This window comes from Rhinatrema bivittatum, chromosome 3 (assembly GCF_901001135.1).
Source record: "Rhinatrema bivittatum chromosome 3, aRhiBiv1.1, whole genome shotgun sequence".
NCBI lineage: Eukaryota > Metazoa > Chordata > Amphibia > Gymnophiona > Rhinatrematidae > Rhinatrema > Rhinatrema bivittatum.
In genome coordinates this window covers 323921612-323935436 of record NC_042617.1, presented here as the reverse complement: position 1 = coordinate 323935436, position 13825 = coordinate 323921612, and the positions used below count along the sequence as shown (strand labels likewise).

The window sequence follows — 13825 nt, the reverse complement described above, 5'->3', positions numbered from 1 at the left end:
AGCCCCCGCAGGCCAAGAAAGAAGAATCCCATTGGCCACGGGAGGCTAATTCTGCTGTCTCCTGTGAAAATTTCGGCTGCTTCTGATTTTGCTTCGGGCCCACGCTACTGCTCGGGGCCGCCACTGCCACCGCTATTTATTCATGCAGCACGGCTTTCTTCCCACACACCCCACTGCACATCACTTCCTGTTCCGGGCCAGGGTGGGGGCAGGTGCGGGAAGAAGAAAAGGCCCAGCCGCAGTTGCCAGCCTCCACTAACACTGCTGCCGTTCCCATCAAGGCTTGAATGCGCTGATAGCCCGGGCAGCAACGGCAGCAGTGGAAGAAGATAACCTGCCTCTCGCTCGGTGAAGGAAGAGGGGGGGGAAGAGCAGTGGGAGACCGGTAACATGCGACACCTGCCGCTGCTTGGCGACACTGGTGTGTCACGACACACCGGTTGAGAAGCACTGGGTCAGAGGATGGGGGGGGAAAAAAAAAAAAAAAAAAAAAAGAGCTTAACCTGCACAGAGCAGCAGTTACTACCTTGGGAAGCTTGCTGGGCAGACTAGATGGACCATTTTGGTCTTCTGCTGCTGTCATTACTATATCACTATGTTAAAATGCCATACTGGGTCAGACCAAAGGTCCAAACCCCAAACCCATCTCTGACAGTAGCCAAACTGATAAGATCCCACAGAAAGGTCCAATTGTTGCTGATAACCAGGGATAAGCAGTGGTTTTCCCACAATGCTTTCACCATTTCCTCCCTCAACAAATTCCAGTTTGTGTGCCGAGTGAAAAAAGTTTTAAATGTACTATTAGCTACATAGCATAACCGCAAGCCTTATTTGAAAGGATAAATAACTGCTCCCCTTTTACTTGTCCCACCCTGCCCATGATTTTATAGACCTTTAGTTTATTTCTATTCCACCTTTCATTGCTTCAAAGCAGGTTACGTTCAGATACTGTAACAATTTAAGTTTGTAGCTGAGGAAATGGAGGATTAAGTGACTTGCCCAAGCTCACAAGGTGTGGTAGCGAGATTTAAACCTGACTTCCCAGGTTTGCAAGCACTACGCTACTCCTCCACTCTCAGCCAGGTCTCCTCCAGGCTGAAAGGCTAAACAGATTAGGGCTTTTCTTCAAAGGGGAGCCATTCCAACCTTTGTGTTGGAGATGGGGGTGACCAGAAGTGCACCTTTTCATGCTTTTCAATGCAGTATTACCACAGCAGAATGTGGCCTCTGATATTTAGCTGCATCCACAATGACATGTGCAGTGCCACAATAAGCCACACTGCCGCTATAGCAGGCCAAGTTTGGATGCACATGTAACCCCTGTATGGGTGAATCCTGGCAAGTTTCCCCCCCCCCCCCATAAAGGGTACATTATAATAAAAAAAGACCCTATCTACAACAGTTCAACTTCTGAATGGTCCGGGGAAGCACAGCTTCAACACCCTTATGACCTGCTGCAAACAGCACTCAATTTCTCAAGTCTATGATAAAGGAAAATTGGTTCTTACCTGCTAATTTTTGTTCCTGTAATGCCACAGATCGGTCGAGACCAGTGGGGTTATGCACTCCCACCAGTAGATTAAGTCAAAGTACAAAGCTTTGAGGCACTGTTATCCCAAGGGTGCCTCCTCCAGCTCATTAGTATTTATCGATACCCAAGCAAAGAATAATTGACAAAAAACCATCCAATTCCCGAAACAAGGGCAAATAGGAAAAAACTTCCTCACGGGTCCGAAACAAACGACCCCAAAACCTGAAAATCAGGTTTGAACCATGGTTCATAACAAAACAAAATATTATAGAATCATTCTGATAGATTCCCTATGTACAGCAGCTAACCATTAGGTAAATCAGTCTTTTTGGCAGTAGCACCCGGGTAGGTCCTGGACTGATATGTGGTATTACAGGAACGAAACTTAGCAGGTAAGAACCAATTTTCCTTTCCTTTTCCCAGACCAGTGGGATGTACCAAAGCCACATTACACCGGGCGGGAACCCGAAAGACCCACTCGCAAGATGCTCTCCCCAAACAGGTTTGGATCCCTGACATCCAGACGATAATGCCTTGTGAAGGTATGCAGGGAAGACCAGACTGCGGCTCTGCAAATCTCCTCAGGCAACTGACACTCCGCCCAAGAAGCCGCTTGTGCTCTTGTAGTGTGAGCTTTCAAACCACTTGGGACAGGGCGACCCTGCCCGATGTAGGCCAAGCAAATTGTTTCCTTCAGCCAGTGAGCCAAGGATGCCTTTTTGCCCTTCTTTCAACCTCGAAAGAGGACAAAGGTGATCCGATTTTCGAAAAGAGTTAGTGACCTTCAAATACCGAAGGAGAACCCAGCGGACATCTAACAGATGAAGATCTCTTCCCATAGCGGGGACACGAGCCCAATCAGGGAATCCAGGTAACTCCATGGACTGATTAACATGAAAGGCAGACACCACTTTCGGGGGAAAAAAGGAAGGGACCGTGCTCAGGGACACACTAATCAGCAGAGATGCTAAGGAAGGGATCGTCTACAGGAAAGGGATTGCAATTCTGAAATACACTTGGCAAAACAGATGGCCACCAAGAACACAGTCTTCAAGGTGAGGTCTGTTAGCCCCATTTGGACACGTTTTTGACATGCTATTGCTACCCCTTATACAGTAAGGGGTAATAGCATGTGGAAAATGCACGGCCAACCCCCCGAAACTAATAGCACCCGCAACATGCAAATGCATGTTCATGAGCCTAATAGGTATTCACCCGTAATACAGAAAGCTAAAATGTGGCAATCACATTTTACTTTCAGAAATTAAAGGCAGGAGTTAATTTCAGACAGCACCGGGCAAGAGTACAGAAAAGCAGAAAAGACTGCTTTTCTGTACACCCTCTGACTTAATATCATAGCGATATTAAGTTGGAGACCCCAAAAATAAAAAAAAAATAAAAATCTTATTAAAAATCTGCCCGCGGGTTGGAAAACAGACGCTCAATTTTGCCGGCATCCATGTTCCGAACCCGTGGCTGTCAGTGAGTTCGACAACAGATGCCAGTAAAGTTAAGCGTCGGCTGTCAAACCCGCTGACAGCCGCTGCTTCCAGCAATAAGGAGGAGCTAGTGTCCCTAGCGCCTCCTTATTAGTGCGGGTCCTAATTTAAATACAGAATCGCACACCCAGGAGAGGTGCCTGGGTGCGCGTTGGGAGAGCAGGCGCCGGCTCTTCCGCACGGTTTACTGTATGGGCCTGTACGTTACTTTGAGTACTGAGAAAGATATCAGAAGCTAGAAAACACCAACGGTCTTGAAGTGCACGTTACAGGACTACAAGCAAATGACTGAGCAATCAAGATGTCCCAGAAAGAAGTCGATCTCAGAGGGAAAATGTAAAAGATTAACCAAGGACAGTACAGGAAGACTGCTGGGTCTTACTTGCTAGGTAGGAGAAGACTGGAAACCAATGATAGAAAAATGAATGGGAGATGAACAAGGAACCTGGAGAAGGTACCAGAAGGGTAGACAAGATGGTGGCAGCAGAAAAAAATCATGTTTTATATCCCAGGTGTTTGCAATGCCCATCCTGCAGATTTTGGGCCTTATGGCAGTACTGTGATATTATACCAAATCCTGTTTATAAAATATTTTCTGAGTCAGACTAAGGCCCAGAGAGCCCAGCATGCTGTCTCCAACAGTGGTCACAAGTACCTGGCAGATCCCAATCAAGTAGATCCAATTCCTGTTACTCAATCCCAGGGATAGCAATGGCTTTCTTTAGTCTCCCTGGCTAATAATGGTTAATGGACTTTTCCTCTAGACCTCTTTTAAAGGCCGCAACGCTAACTGCCTTTACCATGGCCTCTGACAACAGATCCCACAGCCTGACAGTGCACTTTCTAGGATTTGTTTTAAATCTGCTGCTTGTTAGTTTCATGGCATGTCCCCTTGTTTTAGTATTACTTGGAAGAGTAAATAATTGTCCTTTATTTACCTGTTCCACCCCACTCATGATTTTATAATCGCTCTGTGCAGGTTTATCATAAAAGCTGTCTGTGCTGTATTCCTGCTAGATATGTAAAGTAAGAATACAGAATACACCACAGGGTTCTGAAGGAACTCAAAAATGAAGTTTCAGATCTATTAGTTAAAATTTGTAACTTATCATTAAAATCATCCATTGTACCTAAAGACTGGAGGGTGGCCAGTGTAACCCCAATATTTAAAAAGGGCTCCAGGGGCAATCTGGGAAACTACCGACTGGTTAGCCTGACTTCAGTGCCAGGAAAAATAGTGGAAAGTGTTCTAAAGAGCAAAATCACAGAACATATAGAAAGACACGGTTTAATGGAACAAAGTCAGCATGGCTTTACCCAAGTCTTGACTCACAAATCTGCTTTTTTTTTTAAGAGGTTATTAAACATGTGGATAAAGGTGAACCGGTAGATGTAGCATATTTGGATTTTCAGAAGGCATTTGACAAAGTTCCTCATGAGAGGCTTCTAAGAAAAGTAAAAAGTAATGTCAGTCCTTTCATGGATTACAAACTAGTTAAGACAGGAAACAGTAGGGGTAAATGGACAATTTTCTCAGTGGAAAAGGGTAAATAGTGGAGTGCCTCAGGGATCTGTACTTGGACCAGTGCTTTTCAATATATACATAAATGATCTGGAAAGGAACACAACGAGTGAGGTTATCAAATTTGCAGATGATACAAAATTATTCAGAGTAGTTAAATCACAAGCAGATGGTGATAAATTGCAAGAGGACCTTGTGAGACTGGAAAATTGGGCATCCAAATGGCAGATGAAATTTAATCTGGATAAGTACAAGGTGTTGCATTTAGGGAAAAATAACCCTTGTAGTTACATGATGTTAGGTTCCATATTAGGAGCTACCACCGAGGAAAGATCTAGGCGTCATTTATTTATTTAACATTTTTCTATACCGACCTTCAAGGTTGAATACCATATCAGGTCGGTTTACATCGAACAGGGGTAGAACAGTATAACATAACGTAACATAAGGAACAACTTTATAATTAGCGGAGACAAGAGCAGAGAAGCAAAAGTTACATAATAACAAGGACCTTGAACTTGGAAGCTGGTTCAGCTGGAAAAAGAGAAGCCTTAAGAGTGTATTAAATTATATACATTGTGAAATGTCCGAGCCTGGTCTAGTGGATAACACATTGAAATAGTCAGTTCAATGTGCTGCGGCAGTCAAAAAAAAGCAAACAATGTTAGGAATTAGGAAGGGAATGGTGAACAAAACAAAATGTCATAATGCCTCTATTGCTCAATGGTGAAACCACACCTTGAGTACTGTATACAATTTTGGTCAGTGCATCTCAAAAAAGATATAGTTGCACTGGAGAAAATACAGAGAACGATGAACAAAAATGATAAAGGGGATGGAACAGCTCCCCTATGAGGAAAGGATGAAGAGGTTTGGGCTATTCAGCTTGGAGAAGAGACAGCTGAGGGGGGATATGCTAGAGGTGTTTAAAATCATGAGAGGTCTAGAATAGGTAGATGTGAATAGATTTACTCTTTCGGATAATAGAAGGACTGGGGGCAATCCATGAAGTTAGCAAGTAGCACATTTAAAACTAATCGGAGAAAATTCTATTTCACTCAACGCGCAATTAAACTCTGGAATTTGTTACCAGGGGATGTGGTTAAGTGCAGTTAGTGTAGCTGGGTTTAAAAAGGTTTGGACAAGTTCTTAGCAGTGGCTTATTTTCTAAGTCAACTTAATAGCAGTTAATGGACTTCTATTACTAGCATCAGTAGCATGGGATATACTTAGTTTTTGGGTACTTGCAGCCTGGATTGGCCACTGTTGGAAACAGGATGCTGGGCTTGATGGACCCATGGTCTGACAGTATAGCAAATTCTTATGTTCTTATAGGTTAATATCTTGTAAATGCCAACTGTGTTACTACAGTAATATGCATTGTGCATGCCAGCTGCTGTGCCTTCTGCTGATAAAGGAGGAGGAATAGCTTAGTGGTTAGAGCAGTGGACTATGAACCAGAAGACCAAGGTTCAAGCCCTGCTGTCACTCCTTGTGACCTTCGGCAAGTCACTTTACCCTACATTGCCTCAGGTACAAAAAAAAAACAAACTTAGATTGTAAGCCCTCTGGGGATAGAGAAATACCTACATTACCTGAATGTAAACCGGTGTGATATCTCAATTGAGATCAAATGTCGGTATATAAAAATAATAAATAAAATAAACTGAAATCCTCTGAATGAATGAATACATGGACAACGTTAATTTAAAAACCTGATTGTTGGCAGTGAAGCCACCTCTTGGTTGTAGTTCTGCTTTCAGGCATTGGAAGAATTTTTTAAACTGGGCTTCTTGGAGCAAGCTCATGTCTGTTCATTTCAGAGCAAGGCAGATGTGTGACAGACCTATCATACCCAGCTAGATGGCTGCATTGGTTTACTCCTGGACAGTTCTGGAGCAGTACAATTTGCTTGGGAACTTGTAATCAGTTGCCTAACCTCTTGCATGCTGGTACCAGCTTAAAGCACCAATGCTAGTCTGCACTCCTGACTGTAGGTAAAGTGTTCTATTTTTTTAAATCTTCTTGAAGCAATTAAAATTAGATTGCTAACTGTTTAACAGTTAATTGTTTATGGGGCAGTGCAGAAGACCAGAAGGCTTACTTCTAGAACCCAAGCAGTAACTGAAGCAGGAGAGACAGCAGCAGCTGTCTGAGCTGTATGCATGCAAGGGTGCATCAGGGGCTGCTGCAGTATTCAGAGCAGCCTGGCAGAACTCTCTCGCTGCCATAATGACAACACAGGTTGCAGCTCTGCCCCAACAGGATGCACTGGAGGCAGCCCCATGGCCTCCCTCACTCCCACAGTAGTTAACACCAGCCCCCAACACAGTCACCAGGGGCTTGGGTGCCTGGCTTCTGCTGTTGCAGCTGGATTAACCACCTTGTGGTGTTAATTGCCTTTAATATTACAATTTATTTACGCAACACTTCATCTGGCATTAAGCAGTGTTCTAGTTCAACTTTATTAAAAAGTCAATGCAGAGGAATATTAAAAGGAGCTGCTGTATAGGTTATGCATCATAAAGGTGCTCAGAGGTCCCCAAGGCTTTTTATAGCCCTCTCCCTGGAGTACTGCAGCAGGTTTTCCTCCACAGCTCTCATTTGCTGAAGCTAATCTGGGTGCATGTAGAAGAGGTAAATAAAATCCTGCAGCCAGTTATCACTGAGCTGACAAGGCTCTTAGGAAATACAATAAAATACTCTGTTATTTTAAATCTTAGTTATGTATAACTTATTATACTAATTGTTTTGCTTTCGCTCTCTACTCTCCCATCCTGTAAACCCCTTGTTCTTTGTAACTTTATTTATTTATTCTCATAGTTAATTGGTTACCCCTTGTTTCAATGTAAACCGGTACGATAAGACACCAGTCTTGAGTATCGGTATATCAAAAGTATTTAAATAAAATAAATAATAAAATAAATAAAACATCTGTAGTTTCTACACTAGAAAGAGGGGTGTCAAATGTATGGTTCACGCCATCACTGGCCTGCTGAGAGACCATGATGTAGCACACTTCCACTGTGGCTAGCCAGAATTCCCAATTCCTCCCTGGCCCCACAGACTATCCCCTCCTTGAGGTGCTCAGTCCTGGTCCCAACTGCAGCAACAGCCATGGGTTGCAAAGGCCCGCAGGCAGCATTGTGATTCGGCTAACGTAGTACGCTTTTCAGTCCCACCTCTTATAGGGAAGCCAGGAGAAAGCAGGGAATCTGCCCCACAGTCCTCCATTACCTGCTGCCACTGCAGTCAGGGCCATTACTGTCTCGCTTTGAGGGTTCACAAAATAGGGAAGAAAAGTTAAGTGTGAGGTGGCAGGGAGGGGACATTCATAGTGTTGACTTGCATGGCCCCTGTGGACAGATTTTTTGACAACCCTGCTGTAAATACTTGGAGCTGGCCACTGCTAAGCTATACATACTATCCAGAACACAGATTTAAATAAGCACCCCTAACTTTACAGCACAAACTTCCCGAGGTGCCCCTGGCAGCTCACTTCCAGGCAGCAGTGCCCAAGTGCTTGTAGTTTTGAGAGGTTTTATGAAAATGGCCCCCAGTCACATGGGGAAGGTTTCCACCTTCCTCCGCATGGTGAGTTTTACATCTCAAAGGCAGCCCACCTACCGAAACAGGCCAATGATACCCAAGCCGACACTTGATCCCCCCTGATATCTAATGTGGGCAGGGTTATGGGTTGCCCTGCGGAAATCCACATTGGTGAAAATACAAGTAACCTCACCAAATACATTTTATTCTTCCTTCATTGAAATGCATTACAAGGGCAGCACACAGAAAAGCCCCGTTTAATGGGAAGCCTTCAATGTTTCAAGGGCGAAAGAGAAAGACAGATGTGAAATGCTTGCTTACTTCCCCATGAAGCACAGTTTACACAGCTTTACACAAGTTTGGTACATACATCATTAGCTGGATGCAACTGAGGGGGTATATTGCTAAAAGACTCAGGAGGAGAAACCAGTTCTCCTACAATCCCCAAATAAGGGTCAGTGACACTGCAGGAAGCTACCTTGACGGGCTCCATGGGAGACAGAACTGCTAGTGATGGAACCCAAATCATACTGAGGACTATTCAAACTTCTTATTTTTCAAAGAACCAAACTAGAGGAAGCTTTGTTCTAACAACTTCAAGTGTACCTGGTGATAAAATAATCACTGCATCCATGCCAGGACTCTGACCAAAACCCCTTTTCTGTCCGCTCACTAACTCCAGAGCTCAGGTTGTGTTCCTGTAGCTTCACTTTCACAGCCCATTCTCTCTGCACAAAGACAAGCTCGATGTTTTACTCTTGAAAAGAGACTCAAGGGATGCTTTCAAATCAGGGTGACCCGACTTCCCGGTTTTCCCAGCTGTTGTACAGTGTGCGGTTACAAGGCAGCGAGGAAATGTAAGAGCATGGTGGCCGGGCGGAGGAACAATCAGGTTTAAGTGTTGCTCTGGGGCCGGCGCAACAGTCAGCTGCATGTTTCTAAGCGGCTGCTGGCAGCCAGAGCAGGAGGCAGATGAGTCGCCACTCAGGCTCAGCACAGGTGCAGGAAGGCAGGGGTCCACAGGGGTCATGGCCCCACCGTAGGTCACCAGTGGCTGCAGCTACTCCCTGCTACTTATCCAGTCCTAAACCCATTTCAGCTGCCTCACCTCCCTGGCAAGAAGGGCTTCCTGTGATTTCCAGCACAAAATGAGCTGCATCTTAAAGAGAAAGCTCAAAAACCAACAACAAAACCCATGGGCCCTTTTGGCCATTGCTGCCCCAGACCGAGGGAGTCTAGACCCACCCTGACCTGCCCTCAGCAGCAGAATCAAAGAACCACCAGAACAGGTCCAAGAAAGGGTGCTGGATGTGGACCTCTGAGGGGGGATCAAGGGGAAGAGAGGAAGAAGTGACGAGAGCGGGGAACAGGCAGAAGAGAATGAGGGGACGGAGTGGAGCAGATGGAGCAAGTGCAATTGTGTAAGAAGGGGCCGAAGGGAGAAGAGGAGTATGGGGAGTTTGGGTGCCAAATGCTGAGAGAGCTGGGAGCAGAGGAGACAGGAGAGGACTTCTCTCCCTCCACCTCAGCCTCCTCCTCTCCCCCCCATCTTCCTATTCACACTGCCTCTTTCAACCCCTGCCCCAAACCCCATCTCTTCCCCCCCTTGCCCCACTACCTCCAGGCTTTTTCCCCCGATTTCAACCACCTCTTGTTCTTTCTCCTCCCTATCACCCCTCCCCCTTCTCTTGCTACAACTCCTATCCATCTCCCACAAGAAAAAGGGCAAAGGCTTGGTGACCCCAACATACCTTAACCATGTTTTCTTATGGAGGGAGGATGGGAATTAGTTTGGCACAGCCATGCATTCATCTTTTCACATAGGGGCAGATCTCTTCTCTTTCTTCCTGCCTGCAGTCCCCTCCTCTCTCATCTGTCATCAGCCATTCCCCCCTGCTCCCAGCCCTCACTTCTCCCCATCTCCCTCTTAATCCTGCAGCCTCTCCCTATATCCACCCCCTTGTTTTCACCCTCTGGATGAGATATAATCAGTACTCCCCTCACCCCAGACCAGGCAGGCCCTGTGCATCCTGGATGGTGTCAGTCCTAACAACCCTAGATCCCCTCTCTACCCCTCCCTGCCCAGCATTCCTCTGGACCCTTCTCTGCTCTATACATCCCTGCATGCACATTTATGCAAATCAGGGGAGGGACAACAACCCCATCCTGGGTCCAGTCCTGGTCTGTGGAAAAGTTTTGCTTAATATTTTTTTTTTTTTACATCTATTTACTGCCAACCACTTCCTGTTTGGCTAGGGAGTGCTAGTCACATGAGAAGTGCTGCTCCAACTGTGGAAACCAGAGCCCACGCAGCACAGTGTAGTACATACTACCCAGAAGGAGCCACTTGATCTAACAGTGTTACAAAAACCCAGCTTGGAAGTTTACAAGAAAAATGTACCACACACACACAAGGGATAGCACAACTATGACTCAGATCATATGCTGAGTGCAGATGTTTTCACACACTTAAACTTCTGCAAGCATTAAATACAAACTGGGAGATAAACGATTTCACATTTTAGCTGTCACCCGGACTATCTAAACTCCACTGGCAAGTACTGCTGCCTTAAGACCAGACATCATAGACCCTGATCTCAGCCCTTACTAAGGCAGTCTAAGTCTTTCAACTCCTTTGGTCATAGATCTTTATTTTTATTGCTTTTGTTAAGCATAAATCTTACACAACTCAATGCTATGCCTAGATGCTCACAAGCTGATAAATATTTATCCCACAGTACTGACAATGTTTAAGTCACACATCACGTCAGCCCCGCTGCTATAAACTATGTTGCCAGGGACAATCTGACAGCGAGCCAAGATCAGCACTGCAGGATCAGATTGGCCCAAGGGAAGAGGCCGATCTTGTACCAACCCATTGCCCACCAACAAGCCCTTTCTAATGGGCAGTTTTAGTTCTGCCAGGATAGCAAGGCTAGAGCAGTGTGACATTCCCACAGGAGTGAGGGGAAACCCAGAACAGGCCATTAATGCCCCATATTGTACAACTTTTCAATCTCACTCAAAAGGACAAGGAAAAAACTCAGACCCTGCGTTTGATCTTAGCCAAAGATAAACAGTTTTCTAGGTGTATTTTAATTCTGTTTAGAAGCATAGACCAGGGCTGGCTCCCCTGCTATGTTTAAACTAGCTAGGTTCATATTTCATGAACATTTGCTGGCCAACACCTAACTCCCACCAGGATACCAGGGGCAGGAGAGGCAACAGGAGAAACAAAGGATGGTCACCAGGGAAGCAAAATGCAGACAGCAGGGCCTACAGACAGGCTGTGGATAAGACAGCAAAGGCAGCACAGAGGTAAAGAAATAGGGATAAGCCAGGAGTAGCAAGCCATGCCGGGGAAGGGGAGAGAGGAAGAAGGGCAGAGAAAGAAGGGAAGGCACAAAAGAGGGAATAGAAGAGAGGAAGGAAAGGGCAGGGAGAGTGGGACAGTGGAAAGGAGGACAGACAGGGAGAGGCAGAGAGGAGGAAGGGGTAAGATGAGGGGATATTTTTACTTAGCCACCATTGTGTTATTTTTTCCCCCTTTTCCCAACTTATTTTAATCACTCTGTATATTACTTTGGACACTTGTAAAATCTGAATCTGATAAGAATAGAGAAGGGAGACAGAAGTGTGGAAGGGGTGAGAACAGAAAATGAAGAGGGAGAGATAGTGAAAGGCAGAGTGTAAAGGGCAGATGAAACAGGAACAGAGGAGGAGAAAGAAAGGGGAAGTGGAAGAAGGGCAGAGTGGGGGTCAGAGGAAGAGCTGGGAAAGTAGGGAGAGAAAAGAGCAGGAGGGGGATAGTGGAAGAAGGGCAGAGTAGGGTTGGTAAAACAGGACAGAGAAAGAAGGGGCAGGTACACAGGAAAAGGGCAGAGTTGAGGGCAGGGATAGAGAAGTGGGAGATGAAACAGGAACAGAGGAGGAGAGAAGATGCAGGTAGAGTGGAAATCAGACAGGGCAGGTGCAGGAACAGTGGAAGAAGGGCGGGATGGAACAGGAGGAGAGTGCAAGAAAGACAGAGCAGAGATAGAGAAGGGGGAGGTGAAACAACAGAGGAGGAGAGAGGGTGCAGGCAGAGAGTAAGGAGAGGAGGAGAGGGCAGAGGTGGGGGAAGAGTGGAAGAGATAGAAAAGGGGGCAGGGAGACAAGAACAGAGAAGAGAGGATGCAGGTAGATAGCAAGGAGTGTAGAGCAGGGATGTGGAAGGACAGAGAATGGAGGACAGGGATAGAGATGGGGGGAGGTGAGTCAGGAACAGAAGAGGATAGAGGGTGCAGGTAGAGAGCAAGACTGACAGGGCAGGGATAGGGAAGAGTGGAAGAATAGCAGAGTGTGGTGGGCAGTGGCAGAGAAAGGGGCGGGGAGACAGGAACAGAGGAGGAGAGAGGGTGCAGGTAGAAAGTAAGAAGGGGAGGGCAAGGATAGATGGGGGGGAATGAGAGACAGGAGGAGAGAGGGTGCAGGTAGAAAGTAAGAAGGGGAGGGCAAGGATAGATGGGGGGAATGAGAGACAGGAGGAGAGAGGGTGCAGGTAGAAAGTAAGAAGGGGAGGGCAAGGATAGATGGGGGGGGAATGAGAGACAGGAGGAGAGAGGGTGCAGGTAGAAAGTAAGAAGGGGAGGGCAAGGATAGATGGGGAGGGGGGGAATGAGAGACAGGAGGAGAGAGGGTGCAGGTAGAAAGTAAGAAGGGGAGGGCAAGGATAGATGGGGGGGGAATGAGAGACAGGAGGAGAGAGGGTGCAGGTAGAAAGTAAGAAGGGGAGGGCAAGGATAGATGGGGGGGGAATGAGAGACAGGAGGAGAGAGGGTGCAGGTAGAAAGTAAGAAGGGGAGGGCAAGGATAGATGGGGGGGGGAATGAGAGACAGGAGGAGAGAGGGTGCAGGTAGAAAGTAAGAAGGGGAGGCGCGCACTCACCGCCTGCAGAGGCCGCGCACAGCCCGACCAGGGTAAGGACGAGTAGCAGCAACCGCGCTCTCCAGCTCATGGTGGTGGTGGTGCCGCCGCCGGACACACGTTAGCCGCTCGCGCTGTTCCCGCCTTGCGTCACTCTCCGCCGCGCTCTCACGCCAACTGAACTTCGCTTCCTGCGCACCCGGGTCACCTGATCCCGTCGCTGCCGCCAAGCGCCCTCGCGAGAGGGGGGAGGCACAGCGCCGCCGCCAGCACCTCCTCGCTCTCTCACCGCTCCTCCTTGTTCCTTCGTTTGGAAGGCCGTGAATAGCATTACCGCTCGTCCACGCTTATTGCTTTCCTGCTTTGCTATGCTTGGGTGGTAGCTGGCACAATTACACCGAAAAGGCGTATCAGCCTCCCCTTCGGCCCGCTGATGGTATGTTCCATCCTCGTCATGGTCCCAGGGCGGCTGGATCGCGAAGGGCAGGCCGTCTGTTACGTGGCCCTGATTATGACGGCTGGACGGCCACCTTAGACGTCCGCAGGGGGCGGGGCTTGGGGGAGGAGCGCCGTGCGCCTGGCAGAATGCAGGCCTTGGCGGAAGGGAAGCGGGAACTGAATCCCGAAAAGGCCTGCTTTACCGAGCCTTCCCCACCCCCGCTGGTTCGGTAAAGCAGGGCATGACAGTCAGCAGCACCTCCCCTCGGGCACCGTGCTGGAAGAGGGCGGGAATCCGTCAAACTTTCTGCAGGGTTCAGCACGACACTATCCACTGAGGAACCATACAACGTCCTCTATAAAATAAACAAACACAAAGT

At 47.2% G+C, this 13825-nt stretch overlaps 1 protein-coding gene across 1 annotated transcript in view; it reads right to left on the bottom strand.

The window, feature by feature from the left end:
• The window catches only part of CD164 (CD164 molecule), a 104083-nt gene extending 90620 nt beyond the window's left edge, over positions 1–13463 (bottom strand). The window contains exon 1 of the mRNA XM_029595296.1: positions 13029–13463. Within this exon, the coding sequence (XP_029451156.1) occupies positions 13029–13098 (70 nt within the window). The 5' untranslated portion in view covers positions 13099–13463. The remainder of the gene's footprint in view (positions 1–13028) is intronic.
• Between the last annotated feature and the right edge of the window lie 362 nt (positions 13464–13825).